The sequence below is a fragment of the Miniopterus schreibersii genome (assembly GCF_964146895.1).
Source record: "Miniopterus schreibersii genome assembly, chromosome: 5".
Taxonomy (NCBI): Eukaryota; Metazoa; Chordata; class Mammalia; order Chiroptera; family Miniopteridae; genus Miniopterus; species Miniopterus schreibersii.
Window position 1 is genome coordinate 49,944,415 of NC_138106.1, and position 24,178 is coordinate 49,968,592.

The following is a 24,178-nucleotide window of genomic DNA, read 5'->3' on the forward strand; positions in this document are numbered from 1 at the left end:
GTTATTTTTTTAAAATACATTAATGTGGTTTTCTGAAGAGGAGCTTCTTGTCCTTAGAGGGCATGTAAACAGTCTGGAAACAAAAGCTGCTTTGCCTTTATTGCATTCTTCTGTTAGAATGCTCTTTAGCCCCGTTTCCTGAAGCTGTGGGCATCCTGGTTTTCTGTGCTGCAGTGTAGGACAGCTATACCACCAGGATTTAGAGCTGGTGTTCTCAAAAAAATAGGTAGATATAAAGATCAAGCGAGAAAATGTCTTCCATGGAAACATTGAGGTGAGGGATTCAGATATGTAGGAAAGATAACAAACAGAAGAATAAGACCACAAGATGATCGAAGTGTGGAATGTGACAGGATTCTTGAGAATTCAGAAATCGAGTAAGTAGCCTTTGACTATTACTTAATAGGCAGAGCAACCTAATTCATTGATAAAGCACTTGTGGTTTAAGTAGGAAATAGGGAAGGAAATAGGTGCTAATGTTTTGAAAGAAGGGCATTCTTGGGAGTGGGGATGAGAAAGATAAAGACCTCTGCATTGGTGTGTGCTGTACACTTCAAAGAATAAAAGCCAGATGGGAAACAAAAGGAAGTGATGCAAAAGTTGATTGAGAATTAAGTAGAGATGGAAATTGGTTGGAAGAAGAGAGGAAGCTTGAATTCTGCATTTAGAAAATGGAGTTATGAGTTAAGTGATAGTCTTTTAGGTATGAAGTGAGAATCTAGTTTAAGCACTGTCCCTATTCTTTGTGCCTCAAGTTTTTTGTTTGTTTTTTGTTAAGATAACAATTAGCTGTTGTGTTTTTTCTCTGGATTCTTTTGAAAATATTGTTAAAATATGGATATAAAGGATTACTTTACTTTAGTTCTGAATAAATGTAAAGATTCTACCTCCACTATAGTTCTTTGATTTGTCCTATCTCTACTGCCCTGACTTTAATTTAGGCCATCATAGTATTGTTAAAACAACTTCCTACCTCCTAACCAATTTCCCTCCTTCAGTTTCACATACTTCACATTTTCCTTGCTGTGAAAGTTAGCTTTCTTAAAAACCCATGTGATACTGTCACTCCTATTTAAAATTCTTCTGATTCCTCATTGCCTTTAGGAAAATTTGACATAATATACATAAATGACGAGTGATCATATGGCCCATTTTATGCTTGTCCAGTGTAATTATTAATTGCATGCCCCTTTACTCTCAAGTGTCCCAGTTTGGATGACAAGTATACATTTACTATGTTCCTAATTATTTCTACCTTTCCTGTCCAAAAAAGTAACATATTTAGTTCTTGTCCTGCTCTTAACCTTCCCTGAAGCATCTAGTTGATAGAACCCAGATTCTTTCCCAAGTTCTCCAGCTCCTCCACCTTTAAATACATACAGTTAGGTAATAAATTTAAAAGTTAATATTTCATTATGGTAGGTTAGGGATTTCTAATAAGGTTATAGTGTAATAATTGATATGAGTTTTCCCCACCATCTTCAGTACCCAGTTCTGCTAACCTTTTGTCTTAAGTTATTTACGAAAAGTGTTTCCCCTTTATCCCAGTAGTAAATAAGCCTATGAAATCAGTTAGGTAACACAGATGTCTGTATGTTCTTTCAGAGTAATGAAATGCATAAGTTGTACAACTGTTTAGTGGAAGTAGATTAGAATCCCAAAGGTCCTGATGTCTTTCAATTGAATTAGTGCTGTTTAACACGTTAGCTTGTAGCTGACTTTGAAGGAACCATACAGTTACGCTGAATTTTTGGTTCTAATCAAACTGGTCTCCTAACTGGACCTCAGAGAAGCCACATTCCTTTCTGCCTCCTGCCAGTGCCCTTTTTTTCACACTTAGAATGTTTTTCTTCTCTGTTTACTAACTTTTAACCTTTTCTCAAGACCTGAAATTTCACTTCTCCCATGAAATATTTTCTTGTTATCCAAGCTCTCCATGATTATTCCAACCACATAATTCCTGTAAATACCCACCAAGTAATACCATATAGCAGTTCCTAATTTCTCTTTTATAATGGTAATAACAAAATGGATACCAGTTACCTAAAAATGTTTGTTGCTAAGTTTTTGGCATACATGATAGTTTACTCAATAGTTAAGTGTCTGTAGGATATGTGGGACCATAGATCATTTTTGTTAAGTATTCCAGAATGCATTATCCACAAAAATCAGCCCTTGCATGCTTGATTTCTTAGAACAATATCCACATGTTTCAAAGTGAATGAATACTGGCATTTCCAACTAGCTATAACAGAGTAAACAGAAAGTTGAGTTCTGAGGTCATTTCAAAGGAATCAGACTAGACTGAACAATTATATTTATTATTCTCTATGCTTAAAGCTAAACAATTATACTTATTTTTAAAGACTTTATAACCTTAAAATTTTTGAGCCTTTCAATACAAGATTTTTCCTTAGTAAGCCTACCTGTTCCAAATATAGTTTAACACGTTTTCAAAAATACCTTCAGGCAGGGCATGCTCTTCTGGTCTCTCTGCCCTAATCATTTTTGCTCATATGTATTCCAGAAAGCATAAAACTGTGTTGGGGATTTCTGTTGGTTTCTAAGATTGCCACTTGTTTGTTTTGTTCTATTGATTAGGTGAATGATTTTTATATTATTACTTAACCCCCTCTGCCCTGAACATTCTACTATCCAGTATCACTTTTCTCATAAATACAGTGTTCTCTATTGAATTTTCTACCTACATCTTTATTAGTTCTAGAATAATCACTTTTCATTTCCTAACATTGTTTCCTATGTGACTAGACTTCCTCACTTTTCTATTTATACTGGCTGTATTGCCATTTCTTTGCTGGAAACTAGGCTTACTAGGGTAGCTAATCCATATGTGAGAGGAATAATGTAAAAACGAAAGAATATTTTTTAATTTATCATTTGTTCTTTAAAACCCATATATCCTATGTAACCAGTGCTGGATACCATAAAGGATGCAAAAGAAGTAAAATATATAGGCCTTGAAAAGCTTACAGGTGACACAGCTGACTCAGTTGAAGCAAGTATTGAATAATATACACTAATATGTAACCATATACTTGATTGTATGTTCTAGGTGTTCAAAAGTGTTTCACATGCTATAGGTATTATAAGACATCTCCACTGAAAGTGGTGGAGGGAAAAGGTAATGGAAGGACTCTGAAAGATGGGCTCTTCAAGGAGGATTTGGATTTCCTTAGGTGTACATAGGTTAGAATTGTTGTAGCCTAGGGGACTATCCCTTAAGATGAAGAGGTGTAAATGAAAAGGATATTCCTGTATTCTTAGGAAGGTCGGCCTGACTACAATAACTATTTCATGAACAATGAGCGATTAAGTTGGATAGGTGGATATTTGGTAAATCACAGTTCTGTGTAAGCCTATAGTACTATTTTATCAGTGAATGATGTTAGATGGAGAAATTACATTGCATAGTTAAATGCTGATATCAAAACAAACATATTATTTCTTACATGTAGTAGCGCGCAGGAAAACTCAGTAAGTCTTTTAATTAGTACAGGTGAAATTTATTGAATGCTAGCTCTGCCATGCCTAAGGAAAGGATGTTTGTGTTTCTTATGAAATATGTACTATAAATGAGCACTTAAGTAGATTTAAGTTTTCTTAATTAGCTTGGTTAATCATCATCATAAACTGTTCCAAAAAAATCCATGGCATTCTCTCACTTTTAATCCTATATTTACATTTACAAATTGCAAATTATTTTAAATGATTAATAAATTACTTGAGAACCAACACTGGGGTTGCTCTTTAGGAATATTCAGAGTTTATCAATTTTTAACATTGGGTGTTAGTGTATTTTGTGTATAACCAGAGAACTGTGTCTGTGTCGTACGTTTATCACAATGAAAGCTAGGGAGGAATAGCTGTTCGGAATAGGCATGGCTCTTGTCCTTTGTTCTGCTTAGATTAATTATCATTGCCCATAGGCATTTTTACATTGCTCCGGTTGGCAGTTTAATGCAGTAGAATTATTGAGAGCTATGCTCTGAGAGTCAACCATCGGCTTTGGTATGGTATATATTACTGCTTATAAGTGGTCATTTTAAAGGGCTCAAGATTCAGTCATAACAGTTAGCTCCAGGTTGAAATTTGATATTTGATGGCAAAAGTCTATTCTAGGGCATGTAAGGGAAAATTGCCTCTATCATTTTTTGAGTTATCCAAATGCAAATTTATTTTGAGTAGTTCTTTATTTAAGGACTCATTTGCATTTGTTCAATATCACAGAGACTTTCTTTTTGAAAAACTTAATTTTTTCTGTTACTTTCTTCTATGGACTAGTATTTGTGATGAGAGTTTGTTTCAATTTAAGAAAATTTGTTGCTGCACAGGTGAGGTAGTATTTGAATCACTTGAAAGTTCATGTCAGTGTTTTGATTGTTTTCAATTTTTTCTTTTTCTTTTCTTTCTTTCAATTATTTATCTATTTGCTTTCTGTTTTGTTTTATTTATTTACTTCTGTTTTTAGTTATTACAGGGGTGTTTTGGGCTCTTTGTGGCCTTGCTAACGTACTTGGCTGGCCATATTTAGTCTGCGCACTAATTGTTAGTTGGCCCAGTTGAGTCTTACTTTGTGCTCTCAGTTTTTTTAGTCTGGTTTTCTACTCTTGTCCACCTGGCTGTGTTTTAGTTCATGAGAGATTTCTATTCTGATGGGCCGGATTTTAATCTGTGTACTAAATTTTAGTCTGCAGACTAAAAGTAATCCGCGGATTATTTATTTTTGCAAAATATTTAAATTCCCCCACTGGAAACTATCCTAAAAGAATGTTAAATTCTCTTAGAATAGCCAAGGGAATTCACAGCTACTGGTGAGTTCTGCCATTGTTTGTTCTCAATACCTAGACATAATAGACCCTACCACCTCCCTTGCACATTTGGCTCCTTTGTGCCTAGGTGTTGGTGTACATTACTATGCATGTCACCTATAACTGTGACTATCCCTTAGTTGTATTGTTTATTGTATCTATTATTGTTTAGCTTTTGGTGGGTGAATTGGGCATATTTGCAGATGGAACTGTGTTGAATTTGTAGTGCTCAAAGATGTAGGATTTTTTTAAAGTGAGTTTTTCCAAAAAAGGAAAGAATGTTCTATATTTATTTTTCCTAAGTAGTGGGTGCAAGGGTATGAGGGGGCAAAGCCCACAATAGAAAATGTAAGTTTATACCCGCACTCCTGAGGTGATATGTCTATTTCCTGAAGACTCCTAAGATAATGAGAATGTCAGCAAATATCTTTTAGCAGGGAAGTCAATCCAAAATGGAGAATAATCCGCGGTGGCCTGATTCTTCTTAGCTCACACAAATTGAAAATATTTGGCTTGAAATCTGTAGTAATATAAATTAAATATATTAATTACTTTCCTCTCATCACTACTAATTTAGCAAAAAAAAATGTTTATACTGTGTCACTGGAATATGTTAATAGAGGAAAATTAGCATATTGGGAACTTACCTTTAAAAGCAGTCTTAAATGCCCCATCCCAGCCATGTCAATGGACGATGAATCCAGGTCATAGAAGACCAAACACTTTACTTTGGGAACTTTACTTCTAGATTTCATTTTGATTTTAACTTTTTTTGGTTTTGTATTTTTTTAATAAATGCACTGGCATTGGAACATAATAAACTAAAATTAAAATGTTTCTTTACTATGCCTCACCATTGCACAATCAAAAAATTTTTTTGCATACACTGTGGTGAAATAATTTTTAAAACTTGGACTTGCTACTGTGGAGACTGATGTTTAAAGTTTATAACTGTATAAACATTTTCTATGTCCCTCCCACACCATGGATTTCTTATAACATTGGATATATTTTTCCTTGCTGGACTATTCTCTTTTGGATTGACTTCCCTGTTTGGATTATTTCACTGCATTATCATCTTTAGGATTCGTCAGGAACAGGACATTTCAACTCAGGAGTGCGGGTATGTACTTAATTTTTTTTTTCCCCAAAATTTCAGGGCAGGTCTATAAAACTAGGGGGAAAACTTTCTGAAAGGCTAAACAGTTACTCATTCTTGAAATGTTAAGTAAAAACAATGTAGGTAGCTCTGATTTCTGTTTTCATTCACTGTATGATACAGGTTTTGCTTATGGACTAGATATCAGTCTTCTGAGTGATTTATTGACATTTAGACTGAAGTTTAGGAATTGTGGGGTTTGAAAATTGTTTTTACAAGAATGAATATTGACGAAGGTCCATGAAACCAAAGGTTCTGAATTCTAGGCTATTAAAATAAGTACAGAATGAAACAGCAGCAGGAACTTCTTTATTAAAAGTCAAATTTCAGTAGTCATTGGTTTCCTTTTCTTTAGACACAAAGATAATTCAGAAGAGCTGTTTTCTAGTTTGGCCTGTAATTTTTGGAAGTTGCATACTACCACACCCTGTATTATGGTCAGACATCTGGACTTTAGGAGACACTGGTTTTTGACCTCACATAGTGTTCACTTAATCTTTATCTATAAAGTACTAAACCAGAGCTTTTCTCATCAGGAATCGTTCAGAGGGCTTAAAGTAATAATAGATACTTTTTTAAAAGGCAGGTTAAGTCTTGAATTTAACGTAGAATTTTTTTTTTTTTTTTTTTTTTTTTTTACTGTTTTAAATCTGATTCCATGAGTTGGGATTCCCTGGCAAAATAGGCTAATATGTGTTTTAGTATTAGCGTGGATGTTCACTTACAGCCTGTAAGATACCAAAAAGGTATGGATGTTCTTTTTTAATAATCAGAGATAAGCTTACAATACTGGTTTATTAATAGCTTTACAAAATCTTCATTAATAAAACATGAAATTTTTAAATTTAAAATAAACTCACTATCCAGCTACCCTACATTTGAATGTTAGTGGGAGATATTTATTTCTGCTTTAAATTCTACTTATGCCTTCTGTATTGATGCAGAAGCATTTTTTATTATACTAAAAAATAAATCCATTTGTTGTCAAATAAGTACAAACTGTACTCAGGCTAAAATATGTCAGTAGTGCTTAATATTTTTATAAAACCTTTTCTGAGTTTTCCTACTGACTTTTTTCTTTTACATGTGAGTTTGATTATGGACCTGGCTAGGGAGCATGTGGGGAAAAAATGACCAAGAACAGTAGAAGATCTAAGCATTTCAAATAATACAGTAACATTAGATTTTCTTGACTGAGACAAGTCAGGTCACTCAAAAGAATAAAAGATAAAGCAGTTTTGACCTTACAGAGGGTGTTCTAACATAGCTAAATAAATTCACAAGGCCTTCAGTATTCTAAAATAAATTCATGAGATCCTGCTTAAATCAGTTTCTCATTTTCCACGGAAAATATCTTTAATAATAACAAACTTTGTATAAAAACAAAAGATAAAAAAGGTTTTCTCTGCACAAAGTATTCTTATAAATAGTCTTTTGAAGTCTAATGAGCCCGGTAGTAGTAACTAGTCCTCCTGCCTTTAGTCTAAGTGAATACCCAGATTTACATGAACCATTCTCATTAGGAAACCTTAGCTTCCCAGGCTCCTCCATGCCTTGTCTCACAGTCTGTATGCCCTTTCCTCACTTATAGGTCTATTCCCTCCATTTATACACTTCTGCTTCTTTTTATATGTCTGTTTACCTCCACCACTACCACTACCACACCTTCTATTTGATTCTATGTTCTTCGTATCAAGAGATATATGTTTCATTTTTTTAAGCACACTTTTTGTTACCGATTGATCTAGAGAGAAACATCAATCTGATGTTCCACTTATTGATGCATTCATTGGTTGTTTCTTGTATTTTCCCTGAGTAGGGAATTGAACCCGCAACGTTGGCACACTGGGACAACACTCTAGCCAACTGAGCTACCCGCCCAGGGCCAGTGTTTCATTTTTTTGTGTGTTTCAAAGTTTTGCCCTGGCCAGAGATTCACAGTGGTTAGAGTGTCGGCCCTCACACCAAAGGGTCATGGATTCAATTCCCGGTCAAAGTCTTTCTGTCCATTTGCTTATGTTTAGTTTTATTTTCCCCTTCTGCTTATATTCTTTAACTGTCCACAATTTAAAACAAAATATATTTTCATAGTTTTATGTATTAATTAGAAGTTTTAATAGATAAGTAGAAAGTTTTCTATTCCTTTAAGCAAATTAATGTATTTGCATTTTGCTTCAATATAGCCTTCAGTTGACTTTTTCTGAATTAATGACTCTTAATGAAAACTACATTTCTCTCTTCCTGATTAAAAAAACCCTAGAGTATTCATACAAATGAGAGTAATCTGGCCATGTTCATGATAAACAGCTACTTGAGAAAACTTAATTTTGGACATTTTGTCAAATTATGGGAATTCAAGAATTTCTTCAAGTAATGATAAGTTCTGTTTATTGAAGAGGTAATACAAAATCATTAGAATTTATAGACTTGGAGTAAATAGCTTTCCTTTTTAAAAAGATGTTGATTGCCAAATTTGAACAGCGCTATCCATTATCAACAGTTCTACTAAAAATCACACAAAAGAGGCAAACTTTTATCTACTGCCACTGCAGCCAAAACTGTAAATTTTTTTATATTCTTCTTGTTTTTGCCTCTAGAATGCACCCTTTCTCTTGTGCCTGTCATATTTTGTGTGCATGTTAGATTGTTCTGCTTTATGACTAGGATATATAGATTTTTTTCCCACTTCTCCAATTTTTTCTCTGAGCTTTTCTCGTATAGTCTTTAATTAGCAGTTCACCACAGTGTGGTGAATCATATGCAGTTAACTCTTTTCATTCTAGAAGGTTCCTTTCACAAATGCAACCATGTTTTTGTACGTGGTGGGAATTAACTCAGTACTCGGAGGATAAATTGCTAATATTCTTAAAAAACATTAATTGTTCTTTCCCCTTTTTTGTACTGCAGGTCTTTCGACCCCGAACTCCACCAGAGGCAATTGCACTGTGTAGCCGTCTGCTGGAGTATACACCAACTGCCCGATTGACACCACTGGAAGCTTGTGCACATTCATTTTTTGATGAATTACGGGACCCAAATGTCAAACTGCCAAATGGGCGAGACACACCTGCACTCTTCAACTTTACCACTCAAGGTAATTTGAAACACTTAGTTCTTTCACCATTTCTGAGAAAGCTACACATGGGTGTGAAGTGACACTCTTGATTAAAATCTGTAGGACAAAAATGAACATATTAAGTACATAAGTGGGTGGAAAAGATCCTTTCTAACCATTTATTACACCACTACTTGAGAATGATTTTGAGCAAAATAGTGATAGATGAAAGTTTTCAAATAGGCGTAGCTTCTCTAATTTTCAGCAGATTATAATAAATCTTGGCATGTGAGAAGTTATAGAGATTTCACTAATATGACTAATGTACAATTTAACCTTCAGGTTTGTATCTGAAACTTGGAATGTAGCATTTGTTGCTTCCCAAGGATTTATATCAAGTTTTTTAAACCTAGAAATAAATTGGTGGCTGTATTTGTATAAATTCAGATGTCTTAAAAACGGGGAGAACTGGAGTGCTATAACTCTTTCTTAAAACTTATATAAGTGCTATAGATAGATAAATTCCCATCCTCTCTGGAGTTTGGCACCATTGCTGCTGCTGAGAAGACATTAAAGGAAAACAGAGTTTGTGCATTGCTGGTTTCTAAAAGATCCAGGGATAGTTAATATTTCTTCACCACTTCTGTGTTCACTCTTCTCCCTGATTAAGACCTTAAGTGGTTTGTTTAATCAGCCACACTGCCTCTAATGATGTGATTTTCTTCAAAACTGAACATTAAAAGAATACAGTTTCCCATAGATAAAATAAGCAATAAATAGTTGTCTGATTGATTAGTCAGCTTAGTCAAGCTAACAATATAGAAGGGAGACAGAGCTTTCTATTGACCAGGAAATAGATATATTTTCTTTATTCTGAGGTGGATTTTTAGACCGTATTTAAATTGTGGACAAATGCATCACTTAAGCTATAGATTTGGAAGACCTGAGTTGTTGGTAAAATAGAGTTGGATGACTGTGTTTTCTATAATCTCAAGCCATCAATATTATGTAACTACTAACAATGCTGATAAAGTCTTAAACTACATTCATAAAAGAAAAATGTTCAGATGTTCTGGGACTATTAATTTTGACTATTTAGGGCTGATTAGAAATCATTTGGAATGTTGTTTTAGGTCCTGGCTATGCCATTTTTAAAATATTAGTGAATGGCAGAATTGAATATAGAGCCTGGAAAAGTGAAGACTTTTAAGGGACTCCAAAAACTGTCTAAAATTACCTCAAAGACTGTTTTCTAAAGAAAGGAGTAGACATATATTTTTCTCCAGATTGCAAAATTGAAAATAGTAGCAGAAAATTAGAGAGCAATACCCATTTGGGCTTACTATAAAGACTTCAGCCCCTGGCATGAATAGAGACTGAGTAAAGCTATTAAAGAATCAATGACGTTTTCAGTTGTTTAATAGTAGAGTAAGTTGTTTTCAAAATACTGATCTCTGTATCAGGAAAAAGCTGGATAGTGTCAAATAATGTAGCTAACACTACTTCAATTTGGTAGAGGGTCAGATTGGGAGACTCTTCTTGGCCTCTTGTAGACCAAAGATTCTATTTCATGTCATACAAGTTTTAGAACTATTAAAATAAATTTTATTTTTAATTCTTATTGCTTTTGTTTTCAAGAATAATACATGTAGATTGAAGAAAATATTGAAAATACAAAAAAATATAGAGAAAATTAAAATACTTCCAAAGTATCACTTTTTTAACATTCAAAGGAATCACTGTAGAATTTTATGGTGGAGCTGTTTTCTATCTTTTTTCTAATGCATATACTCGTAATCCTTGAATATAAAGTGATCCTCTATTTTCCGATTAAGAAGACTTCAAAAGGGTTGTATTTAAAATTGTATGTTATATAAAGTTAATATTAATTTAGAAATTTTACTTTTTTTACATCTCAAATGTCAGGAAACAATTTTATTCAAACTCTATGTATCTTTTTTTAATTTTTTAAAAAATATATCTTTATTGATTTCAGAGAGAGGAAAGGAGAGGGAGAGATAGAGATAGAAACATCAATGATGAGAGAGTCATTGATCGAGCCCGCAACCCGGGTATGTGCCCTGACCGGGAATCGAACCCTGATCGTCTGGATCCCAGGTCGATGCTCAACCGCTGAGCCATGCCCAGCCGGGCTATATGCATCTTTTACATAGGTGTCTTTGTAATCAACAGAGCTACTTTTTGAACCATCTATCATAGATTTTTAGGTTGCATTATCTCAATTGTTTGATATGAAACATTTTTTGAATTTATATTAGGCCACCATTGGAAAGTCTACAAGTACCCTTTTACATAAGTTTTTTTTTTCTTTTGTAGTGTAGGTGTATGTTTATTATCTGCACAATATAACTATTAATTGGATTGCTTTCTAAAGTGATCTCTCTTAACCAATGTCACCCCAATAAATATAATAAAATTAAATTAAAAATAAATAAAGTGGTCTCTAAAAGGCTTTTGTATATAGTGACATTCACTTACAGCTTGGAGTCTTGGCATCAGAAACTAAGTTAATGTTAAATTTATTTGCCTCCTGTTTTACTTTTGCCAGGTGACCTTAAAGCTTCCCAAACCATCATTGATTGAGGGTTTTTTTCACACCAAGTGTTTCCTCCATTGAGTACTTTGTTTCTCACAATATATGACTCAAGAAAGCCCCTTGTCAAATGAGCAGCAACTTGATAGAAACCCAAATACAACATGATATTTATGATGGATATATTTGGAGAATAATTCTCCTTACATTCAGACACATATGATACATACTCTTCAGTGTGTGTGTGTGTACTTATATGTGTTGTTCAAAACTGAGATATTACTTAAACCTTTTGATCAGATTTAAAAATTCAGAATTCATTTTCACTATTCACATACACTATTTTTGAACTACAGTGTTGCCCCTTTTTCCACTGTTTAGCTTTCCATGGTTTCAGTTATCCACAGTCAACCTCAGTCTGAAAATATCTACATCATTCACCTCCCTTCCTCTCATCACATAAGCATTGTATCTTATCACAAGAAGGATAAGTACAGTACAGTGAGCTGTTTTGAGAGAGAGCACATTCACATAACTTTTATTACAGTATATTTTTATTATTGTTCTTAATCTCTTAATTGCACCTAATTTACAAATTAAACCTTATCATAGGTATGTATATATGTATAGGGGAAAAACATAATATATGTAGGGTTTGGTACTATCAATTTCAGGCATCCACTGGGGAGCGTGTCTTAGAACATATCCCCTGTGGATAAGGGGGGAACTACTGTAATTACGTTTAATTCATTAGTCACTTTCATGTAAGTAGAGTCATGTAATATGTTACCTTTTGTGTCTAGCTTCTTTTAGTTAGTGAGGTAAACCTACCTCACATATGAACAGAACTATGAAGAGCAAGTACTTGAGAAAAAATATAGTATTGTATTAAAGTAAAGCTTAGAACAACGCTAACTGCAATTAGCTGTTTGTTACTGTGCCACGAGTAATTAGCCATAAATGGTAATTAGTATTACTTTCACGTAATCAAAAGAAGTATTTCTGTGATCAGCTAGAGGAAGAAGAGAGATGAACAGATAAGAGACAGAAAACTTTGAGAACATTTTGACACCCTGGATCCACAACACAGGAGACTGTCAGACCTTCCATTTTTCTGGCCCTGGGCTTCAGTGTTCTAGGACCCTTGGATTGATAGTATTATCTGTAGCCAGACATTGGAAACCAGGCCTTACCTTTGGCACACCTCCGATCATTGGGTTTCAAAGGTGAACATAACTGAATCAAGCCTTAGGAAGCAGGTGATCAGGAAATCCCAACAGGGATCAATATTTCTTCTTGTTCACCAATTCCTTGCCTATTTCAAGTCTGGAATATATTGGGAAATATATTTTGTATGTTTAAAGGTGAGTCTCCAGTTAACCCCACCACAAACATACCTGATCCCAATTTTCTGCCTAATTGGTATGAAGTTTTACCAACTGAAATTATTTTAACAAGCATGGTGGGCACAGGACAGGACAAGGCTTGAGCAGGGGTAAGTAAAAATTATCAACCATTTATATTAGAATGATTTAGTTTGAAGAGTTGACTGTTCTGCCATTTAGCTGGGTTATCTGAGAGAAAGGTAGCTTTGTGGGGAGATACCCACAAAGGAGTGGATTATTGGCTAAACCAGAAGAAGGGAGAACTGAAATTAGAGTAAAAATAGGATATTTGGGGCAGACAGAGAGCAACAAGCAAACTCATGCAGATTTGGATGTCTTGGAGTACAGGAGCAAGAGTATCTGGATGTGAGGAAAGCAGATGGTAAAATAGAAAAGGGGATCCAGAAAGTTAAGTTTAAAAAAGGAAAGTAAAAGGAAGAGTAAGAAACACAAAAAGATCAGAGAAAGATTTTTAACAGTGTAGGAATGTGTCACAGAATAGAAAGTGGTGCAAACAGGATTGAGAACAAGTTGGGCATAGGCAAGTGTTCTAGAAGGCCAGCTCATCAAAAGGTTATACTTTTTCATTTGAAAGCAGTAGACTACTTATTTATAAAACTTACAGAACTCATTATTTATGATAATTAGCAGGTTCTATGATCTTTGTAACAATGAGTTGTAAACCAATTTTCCTGTTATAAAATAGTGATTCACATAAATATAGTCAGTCCACCTGCTTACTTTTCTTTCTGTGTCCTGGGCATTTTCTTCTAGCCTGCCTTACCTTGAGCCACGTAGTAGGCACAGTATTTCAACCACCTGAAGTGATGAAGTATCTTCCAATATTATTCTCAAATTACTATAAACCTTGATTTGTGACTTTACAGTTTTTAGCCTATCTTATTATAATTTACAGTAGCAGGGATAAATTTACATAAGATAGGAACTCTTTTAATCCTCACTGGAGGACATGTTCATTGATTTTTAGAGAGAGGAAGGGAGAGAGAGAAACATCGGTGTGAGAGAGAAACATTGATTGGTTGCCTCTCATATGCTCCCCAACCAGGAATCAAACCCGCAACCTTTTGGTGATGCTCCATCCGCCTGAGCCACACCAGCCAGGGCAAGATAGGAACTCTTTATTTACATGTAGGATATGAATCAAATCATAAAGTGCAACTCATAAAGTGCTCTAATTTGCAGTGCCCCTTCATTTTTTTAAAACTAAACTGTAAACCTTTTCCATGACTATTCCTGTTTTCTGTTGTGTTCTTCTGAGTGAAGATGGCTATGAAAAATCTTTTTATAATACAATGGACTTGAGGAAATTTGGGTATAAATAAGTGGATTATTGGTAAATAAGTGAGAGGTGAAGCTGTTCATACTTAAGTTGGTGTCAGAATTATTTATTAATTTTTTCTAAATAATCTAGAAGAGTAAATTTTCTAGGTAAGCAAGTCGTACTCTTGTAGGTATTGAAATGCTAAACCAGTGGAAATGCACTGCAGGAGGAGCTTGAGAAAATTCATGAGTGCACTAAAAGGGAGCAGGTAAGTTTTAGTTCAGGCAACTAGAGTACTAATTACAAATAATATTGACTGTATTACAGATTTTAAGATCTAAATGATCAATTATTTATGAGAATTATTGTCATTTTTCACGAGATTATTTGGTCCACTCTGCAGCTGTGGCCATGCTGAGAAGAATGTGGAAGGATACAGGAATAAACAGTCAGAAACTAATGTCTTGACTTAAAGTTCTGTGTGTAGTGTTGTTTGGACAGATACAGTTCTAAGAAGACCAGAACACTGGTGGTATATGATAAATAAACAAGGCAATAAAAATATGCAGTTTTTCTTGGGTTGCAACCTCTTCAGGAGTTTCCCAGATGTAATCTGAAACCAGCTCCCATATTTTAGAGAGCAGGAAGAGACCTAAAGAAAAAGGCAGACTATTCCAGATTGGTAGGTGGCAGGTCAAATAAGCAAGGCATCTGGCCAGGCTTGTCTTGGGTGGCCTCCAGGTTGGTAGGTGGCAGGTTAAACAAGCAAGGCAACTGACCAGGGTTGTCTTGGATGGCAAACAAGTAGATCTCAGCACCCGTTTGCCAAATCTTAAAAGGTTTTATAGAGGCCTTAACTAGGTTTAGTCACGTGCCAAGGGGGCCTTAATTGGGGTCAGTCACATACTCAGTCCAGATAGTCTCAACACCACATTTCTGTCTCAAGGCTGTATCTTTAGAGCAACTTCTGGGAGCCGGGAAAGCAAACATAGCACACATTACAAAACATAAGGGAGTGGGTGAGGAGCCTTCAGTTACTTGGGTCCAGCTCAAGGGCCCAACCTGTGGTTCTGTCTTCTTGATGACCTTCATGTTTCATATGAAAAGAAGTCAGTCAGACCTAGCATTAGTTCCCAGTCTCTAACTAGTTGTAGACCTTGGACAAGGCATTAGTTCTGAGTTTCCTCATTTTAAAAAATAAGGTAGTAGGGGTAAAGAATATTCAGAGACACTTCCAGCTCCAAAATTCTGATTACAAAAATGAATTGACTCCAGAAAGACAAGGAAAATAAGAAATAAAGCTAAAAACATAGACCATGCCAGGGTGAGATATGTGAAACCATGGTATAAATTGATCCAGGCTGATTCCCCCAGAATTGAGCATATTAGTTTTATTTTTAAATGCTCAAAATATTCTTATTTTGATAAAAGAACTCATAGTAATGCTACATTTATTCAACTTCATCAAGAATGGAATTCTGAGTATAAGATTTTTAGTTTATAAAGCTTTTTTTTTAATCACTAGAATTTTAAAAATATTAACATTTTGCCAGCTATAACTTCTAAAATATATCACCACTGTAAATGTAGTGCACTAAACACATTCATACATTTTTGGGTGACTGTTGTAAGTTGTGATGCTCCCTCTTGGGCAGTTCCAAGGCAAAGTAGTTATGGGTTTTACAGATATCATGTTCTCACATGAAATGTCACCAGTATCACCAAGCAGCCAGGAGTAAGCCTTGTAATATTTGTTTACTCTTTGCCTGATCTTCTAATTAGTTTTTAATTTTCTGAATGAGTATGGAATATTTAGTCAGCATTTGGAACTTGTTCAGGGATTTCCTAGGCACTTTGAAATTGTTAGGAGAGGAGAGAAGCAGTTATGAGGTTTTTTGCTTATCTAAAAAAAATTTCAGTAATGAATGATGATCCAGGTGCATCATTCTAGCATTTGAAATACTGCTCAAAAAAGTACACAAATGAAATGAACACACCATTGTTAAATCGTCTAAGCCTTTTTTACCTGAGAAAAATAACAGTTTAACTATGTAGACAACCACTGGCAATTTTCATATACACACACACACAAAAAGGCTGCCTCTTTTAGTGTCTCCTTTCTGGGGATCTGCAGGTTGAGCCCCCTCAAAGCTAACAAAGGAAGAAGAGTCTCTTCTACCTGATGACTGGTATTTTATTACATCACTGTAAGAGTAGGTCTAGTCAACAGAGGGGTTATTTTTTTTTTCCTCTGGTTAAGACATCTATTGTTGCTCTCAAATTTATCTTCGGCTTTCAAACTACACAGTTTGAACAAACATATACCACCCCCTACATCCCCAAAAAACTAGGAAAGTTTCTGACCTGATTCTTTATCATTAATTTTGGAACTCATATATATTTGGAAGAATAGAGATTTTAGGTTAAGGGAAACTTTAGCTTTTGTCAGATGATTAGGTGTGGTTGAATTTATCCACTTTCTCTTTTCGTGGGAATTTTTATTATGTAGTTTGCAGTGTAAACAACAGTGCAGCAAAATTTAGTTAAATAAATTTGGTTAACCTTTTGGTTGATTGGTATCTATGTTGGTTGGTTTTTATTGATACCTATTTTAAAATTTATTTTGCTTTTCTTTACATTGTGCATGTATTAAATGTTTGGTTATGGGGCATGTAATGACTGATATGCTATCAAAACATTCTTAATATTTCCCAGTAAACCACTAAGTGGTTTTTTTTTTTTAATTTATCTTTATTGTTGAAAGTATTACAGATGTCCCCTTCTGTTGAGCCCCTCTTTTCCCTCTGTTGATCCCCTCTACCCCACATCTGCACCGCTGCCCCCCCACCCCAGGCCTTCTCCACACTCTAAGTGGTTTTTAGATGAATAGCTTCAAGGTACGTGCATTTGGTTGAAGAAATCCTTATCATACATTAACTTTTCTACAACCTCTGGAACCTGTTGCCGTGTTGTTTTGAATTACGTTTCTGAGGTAACTGTCTCTTATTCCCAAGAATTCTGCCTCTTCTCCAAAGCTAGCCCCACTTCAGTATTATGGACCTCCTCATTCCCTTAATTATCTTCCCACTCTCAAGCTAGCACACATACTTAGTAAATAAATACTAGGTACGGTCTCTTCTTCACTCCTTATTCTATTTAAGAATACACCTACTCTCCTGATCTTGAAAAGTTCAATTACTCTGATGTTTCTGACCTCCAAACTGCCATCTTTTTTGCATTTTTTCATTGCTGTTTGTGTCCACACTCATTGTCTCAATTTTCTTACTACTCATGGCCATAAATAGAAAGGGAGATTGGGATTTGGGAGTAGGTAGTAATTATGGCGAGCAAAAAACAAATATAAATATATTGGAATAGTTGTGACAGCCCCATAGGAGGGCCCACAAAAGGGACAGACTTGTAGTGTAGAGAACAGGACTATATAACAAGAGTACAAGGAGGCTTCTTCATTCACACAAAGGCTATGCCAGTTAGCAAGCTCTCTGAAGTAGAGAAGAGCTAATAGATGGAAAGTGATAGGCCTTACGGGATGCCTATAGTTAAGGAAGAGAAGAGGACAGTGAGATAGAGTTTGGAGGGATATAGAACTGTAAGTGATTGACCAGTTTAGAATTCTTACTATTTAGGATGTTTGACTCAAAAAAGTTTGTAGACGTGCCCCCTCCCTAAAAAAAAAGACCATTTACTGGCAACTCTAGTAAATTTACAATGATGGTAAATCTGACTTTATTTTAGGTTACTGAGAATAATTATCACATCCCATATTCATTTTTATTTCTGGAACCATAAAGTCATCAGCTGTGGCAACTGGGATGCCTTACTAGGTGTAATATTGTGGTTAAAATTTAACCGACTTGAAATAAACCAGCGCAGGATTTTCCTGTTTCTTAGTAAGAACCAAACAGCTACTAAAGCTGATTATGAGAAAACAGCATCTCTTTGAACCCGATCATTAGGGCAGTAGTTTTCAACTGTCTTGCAGGGGAAGACAGTTATTTGATGAGCTGACCTAAGTCTTCTCATTTAAGGGGGGGGGGGGGGAATAATTTTCTCTCAGTTTTAAGCTTTTCCACCCATTTATTTTTATAAATCTTGGCATAAGCTTGTTGTTCCTTGTTGAATCAGGTATCATTTTCTATCTAATTTAGTGCAAAATTTAGATACTTAGGTACCAAGTTGAGAAAGTCAATATTAACACGGGCTTTGCACCAGAAGATATTTTTAAACTGCTGCATTAAAACATTATTTCCCTTACTACTGTGTGGAGGGAGTGACAAACGGGGACTACTTAGAGGTTTCCTTTGGGGTGATGAAAATGCTTTAAAACTAGGTGGTTGTACAAGATTGTGAATGTACTAAATGCAACTAAATTATACACTTTAAAATGATTAATTTTATGTGAATTTTATTTTAATTAAAAAAAACCTATTTCTTAACTTTTAAAATGTCACACTATATCTGTGAATTGTCCAAGTGTATGCGGTAGCTCAGGGTATAGTGTCCTTCTGTACCTAGTATTGTCCTGTAATTATTCCTTTAAATTGCAACATTTATTAAAGTGAAAATGAACACTCACTGGTTAAATGCTGGGAGAACAGTCACATTACCTAAAGCTAACACCGGGTGCTTATATGTATAAGCTCCCCACCACGCCTTGCTATCTGTCTACATTGTTAGATCCAATATCATCTTTAAATTACTTCTTAAGGCTCTTATACACAACTTGATTCTTTAAAGAAAGCAGTCTATATACAGTAGACACACAAAAACTTTCCACAAGCAGGTAAAAAGCCTATTTCAAACTTTTAAAAAACAACAGTCTTACTGAGTTCAAAGCAAAATATAATTGAATAAAGATATTTTTAGTAAAAGCAGTGAGGCTTTAAAGAAATGCTTGTTAAATCCTGTTTCCACTAGCATTTGGATAACTAGATCTTATCTGCCCTTGGCTTATAAACAATCTGGTAGCTTGTTCTGTGCGTGCAGTTGTGTGTGCAGACACACAAACTATAGTCATGTTCTTTTTTCTCTGGCATCATCACTCTCAATTCCTGTAGTCAAATGTCAGAGTAGTTTGAGAAAACCTAGTATATTTAAGTTTTTGAAAGATGGAAATAGATCTTATTAATATGCTTATTCTCAAACTTTTTCCCAGTATCTGTCTCCCAGATAGCTTGAGTTCTCAGACATATTTTAATTTTAGCAGATGGTGCCTTGGCTTGGTTGTGTATCACAACATTTCTTTGTGCTTTCTCTGTAGCTCATTGATTTAGTTTCAGATGTAGGTTTGTCACACCTTTTTTCTTTTTTTTCTTTTTTCTGTTAAACCAGTGTTTTATTGTAGTATCTTATATTTATTGTTACCAATAAAGTAGTTTCACATACAGTTAAAAATGAGCTCTAACCTATGTCTTCTTACCTTTTCTCCAGAACTGTCAAGTAATCCACCTCTAGCTACCATCCTTATTCCTCCTCATGCTCGGATTCAAGCAGCTGCTTCAACCCCGACAAATTCCACAGCAGCCTCAGGTGAGAACACATAAGTCTTGTCTATAAATATATATATATATATATTTTAAAAGACATGATTACCTCCATTTTATTTCTTTTGGAATATTTAATACCTTCCAAGTATCAGTAACAGCATAGCCAAATGAATAAGTATGAATAAAATAGTGCTTTATTTTCCAAAAGCACAAAAGGACTCCATAAATAACTTTTTATATAATGTATAAATGTCTTATTATGATGTTAAATTTTTTTTGTTATTTTAAAAGTCATACTTTCCATTAATTTCTTGATTAATATATATCAAATGAGATTCCAATAGCAGAAAGCAATGTGATGTTATTGAAGATAATTCACTTTAGTTCCAATACCCTGAATGTAAATTATATTAGTATACGGAGAGGTACATTTTTAAGAAGTATAAAATATAGATTGGTGAGTTTAATCATTCAACAGGACTAAAACTACAATGCAGATACATATAACTAAGATTTTGATCAGAATGAGACTAGATCTTGTCTGTCAAAAAAAAACCCCAAAAGCCCTTATGGTCTCCCAGAGTATAGCTTAGTGTATTGCTGGTCCTTTAGCCAATCAGTGATGTGGCCTGATTTAGTACAAATCACTGTCATTACAGATATTCTGAAAATACCCAACCCTTGAGTGAATTGAAGGTCTTCCAGAGACTGCCTGGATGCTGTTTAAAATGAAGTTAAAAATATTCTAGGTAGCATAATCAGGCTCAGAATTTGGTATCCCCTCTTTTCTTAAAAAAAGCAAATGTCAGAAGCTGACTTTATTTTCATTAAATCATCTATTACATTGAACTAAGTTGGATCAGACATTTTTGCCTAAGGGTATTTATGCTGGAGGAGATAAAATCTTTTGTTATCAGTTCCCTACATTCAGTAAAGTCAAAGTCCATGTGTTGTCTGACACAAAGTTGTTTGTTTCTGTCCAATCTTAATCTTTTGGGATGTTGCTAGTGAAGATTAAAAACATTTCATGCTAGTCCATGTCCTACCTTCATTCCAGAAGAAGTCTGGAAAGAAAGGTCTCTTTTCTACTTCTAGTTTTATCAGCACATTCTACTTGAGAAAGTCACTTGAACTTTATTAGTTTTAGTATGCCTTCCTAGTTGTCTCATTTTTGTAAAATGAGTGGCAATGCTCTGAGAGTAATTTTGTAAAAACCAAATATGTACTGAAATGTGCTTTACATTTTTTTAATGTAAAATATAGTTTTTAAAATATATATGTGACCTATTTATTTAGAAGGAAGACAGATTACTTTGATCAGCTATTAATAAACTTATTAAATCACAGGTTAGATTATATTGATCAAAACATGAAATAGACCCTAACCCTGAACTAAATGCGTCTGCTTGTTGAGCCAGTTTCCAGAGTTTTATTAGAATTGCTTTAGACTCTGAATAAAAATAAGAATTATGATTGGTAAGTTTTGAGTAATTTTAAATTACTTTCTTAATGTGAGATACTAAACTAGTTAAACTAAACTAAGGCTTTTAAGCAGTTTGCCTATTAGGAGCCTAGCATAAGCTTATTTTTATGAGGCTTTGATTCAGGTTATAGTAGTACCAAAAAAATATTTTCATTGTGTGAAATCAGATTTCCATATAAATATGGAAACTGGCATTGGACTGTGATCCTGAGAGTTTACTTCAAAGTTGAAATAAATCAGGGTATGGGGAATTTAATATAGTCTGAGAGCAGAGCTAAAATTAGTTTAGAGAAATGCATGCCTTGAATATCTTAATAGTTACCAAAGAGGATTTCAGATATTGCTCTGAGCTTCCTAGCAGCTAATGTAAATAAATGTTATCTGTTAAAATTTTCCACTGTTCATTAGATAAAAAGTACACTGGTGGCTTAGGAAAAGCAAAGTGTTTCTGGCCCTGCTGTTTGAGAAGTATTTCTCCCTGAGGGCTTTGGATTTGGTATTGTAAGAGATATAGTCAATAAAGTTCTCATCACCATTTCAACAATAAATGTAATGGTGAGTTTTATATAGATACTTTTAAGTATTCCTCTGTGTAAGCTAAAGGTATAACACCACAGTATAGTTAAAAGATAACAGTTTCTTGGCCAAAATAGTGAGCCAATTATGTCATCAAACATAGCTCAGGAAATGCTGATCTAGATGAATGGATGGCTGTATGACATGAACAGCCTCCTGTATTTAAATAAATATATTTGTATATGTATATATTTTTTAAATAAGAATTTGGCAGTGTAAATTATATTTTTTAATAAGACCTTAAAATATACATGCTCTCTGTTGCCTCCCTTAACTTCATTTTCTTTAGCCATAAAACAGAAATAGTAACTACCCGCTGCATAGAGTTCTGAGAAATAAGATATAGAATGTACAGAGTGCTCAGCTAGTGTTTTGTTCAAAGTTCAAGTTGTGACTACAGGTGAATTGATTAAGACCCCTTGGAAGGCATTACTGTGTATAGCAATAACCATTGAAGTTCATACTTTTTAGTTCACTAATCCTACTTTAGGGATCTTCAGGATACATCTAATAGAAGGAAAAAAGCTACATAATTACATAACAAAAAGGAGAGCCAGTCTGATTTGAATGGTCAACAGAAAGAAATTGTTTTAATACATTATGAATTTCCATTTTTATGGAACCATAAAATTATTATGAAGCTTATAGACATTTTTGGAAATAATTTATGTGGAGAAAATCTAAAAAAATCTTATGTACCATGTTGATAACTCACAAAATGTGTGTTTGCATGTGGATAGGGATTAGGTAGGAATACACAAAAATTAAAACAATTATGTTAAATTAGTGGGTGTGGATGTTGATTTTTTTTTCCCCCCCTCTCAAAAACTTTTGCATTCTTTTAAAAGCATTGTTAAAATACCTCGGTTTCTGGGAACATTATAGTTGCTCATGGCTCTGACATGACAAACTCTTGAAAATTGCAGGTACTGCTACTCTCAACCCATAAAGTATAATTTCTTATTTTGATTTATATATATATGTATATGTTCTGATTTTCACCACACCCCCAACAGATTCTCTCATTCACTCCATTTGAGAGACCATCTAAACCATCTAGGGTAATAAATCTTGAGAAATTAATAGTTTTATTAATCAAATATGAACCACTTAAGAGATCACCTGATCTGATTCCAGAATAGTTAAGCATGAGATGTAATAGGGAATTTCATCTTGAGCTGTTTTTTTCTCTTTATTTGTTTCGTATATAAGTCTTCAGGGTAAGGTTTCTTTCAGTGCAGTGCTTCTTTTATTAAAACTAATTTGAAAACTACTGATTTCAGTTCACCTCTCATACCTCCCAAGAACTAGTTGTCTGTCCCATGCTTAGAAAGTTTATCCTTTTTTCAGCCTGAAATTTGTTCCTGTATATCTTCTATTCAGTGATTCTACTTTGGGGTTACATAGAACCCACCAACCCATTCATACACACACGTCCTTCAAATTTCAGTAATGGCTAACATGCCCTCCATACTAATGAGGCTTTTAAAACCTAACCCCGTGCTAAAGTGTCAGGGTGTTAGGTTTTCTATACAATTATATATCATCTGCACATTTTCATAAACATATCAATTTTTTGTCTCTATCCAAGCAGCTAATAAAATCTATCAAACAGGACAGGGCCTACTAGAGATTTTTCCCCCTCTTTTTTGAAATTACTGATAAAGTAAGTTAAATGGGACCGGCAAGACCTACTAGAGGTTATTCTTCTGGTGGTCTCCAAGTGATTAGTTACCCCTCTTGTTGTTTGCTTAGCTGCAGACCAACCTTACAATATATATAATAATGTTATTAAAACTTTGTAAAATGCTTTGCTATTGTCAAGAAAACTTTCAGATTTTTTTTCCTATCAAAAAGGTATAACTATTGAAGATGAAAATAAAACTTTTTTTAAGACTTATGGAAATTTCTAGTGCCTAAATGTTTATAAACTGCATTTCTGTAGTCCATGTTAGAATTTGTTTCTTGGACTATAGTTCCTGTGTTTAATAGCATTTACATGTATAGATTGCCCTCACCTTCCTTGGGCTGCATTTTGTTTATTAGGATTTTTGTTATATCCTTTCCAGGTTGAAAACCCTTCTAACAGAAAAGGGAATCATGATAGGAGTTGGACAAGGTCTGTCTTCTCTGTCTTTTTACATGGTCAGGGTGCTTAACTTTTCTTGATCTTGCTTTGAAAACCTTTTGCTGTTACCTTGTTTAAACCAAACCTGGCCTGTTCTTACAGGTTCACACTGTTATTTTCTATTCTTCCTTGAATATGTGCCCTTAAAGTTATGTATTTTTAATATGAGCTCATATGAGAAAACACTTTAAACTGATTTCTTTGGTTCTTCTCCCTCTAC

General features: G+C 34.4%; 1 protein-coding gene across 7 annotated transcripts in view; it reads left to right on the forward strand.

The window, feature by feature from the left end:
- Positions 1-24,178, forward strand: part of GSK3B (glycogen synthase kinase 3 beta) — a 165,849-nt gene that overhangs the window by 134,145 nt on the left and 7,526 nt on the right. For 2 of the 7 annotated variants that reach the window (XM_081137570.1, XM_081137568.1), the window contains 3 exons: positions 5,914-5,952; positions 8,896-9,082; positions 19,716-19,814. In XM_081137570.1, the coding sequence (XP_080993696.1) occupies positions 5,914-5,952; positions 8,896-9,082; positions 19,716-19,814 (325 nt within the window). Of the gene's footprint in view, positions 1-5,913; positions 5,953-8,895; positions 9,083-19,715; positions 19,815-23,899; positions 23,950-24,178 lie in introns of all 7 variants that reach the window. The other 5 variants (XM_081137574.1, XM_081137573.1, XM_081137572.1 and 2 more) reach the window with 3 other exon arrangements.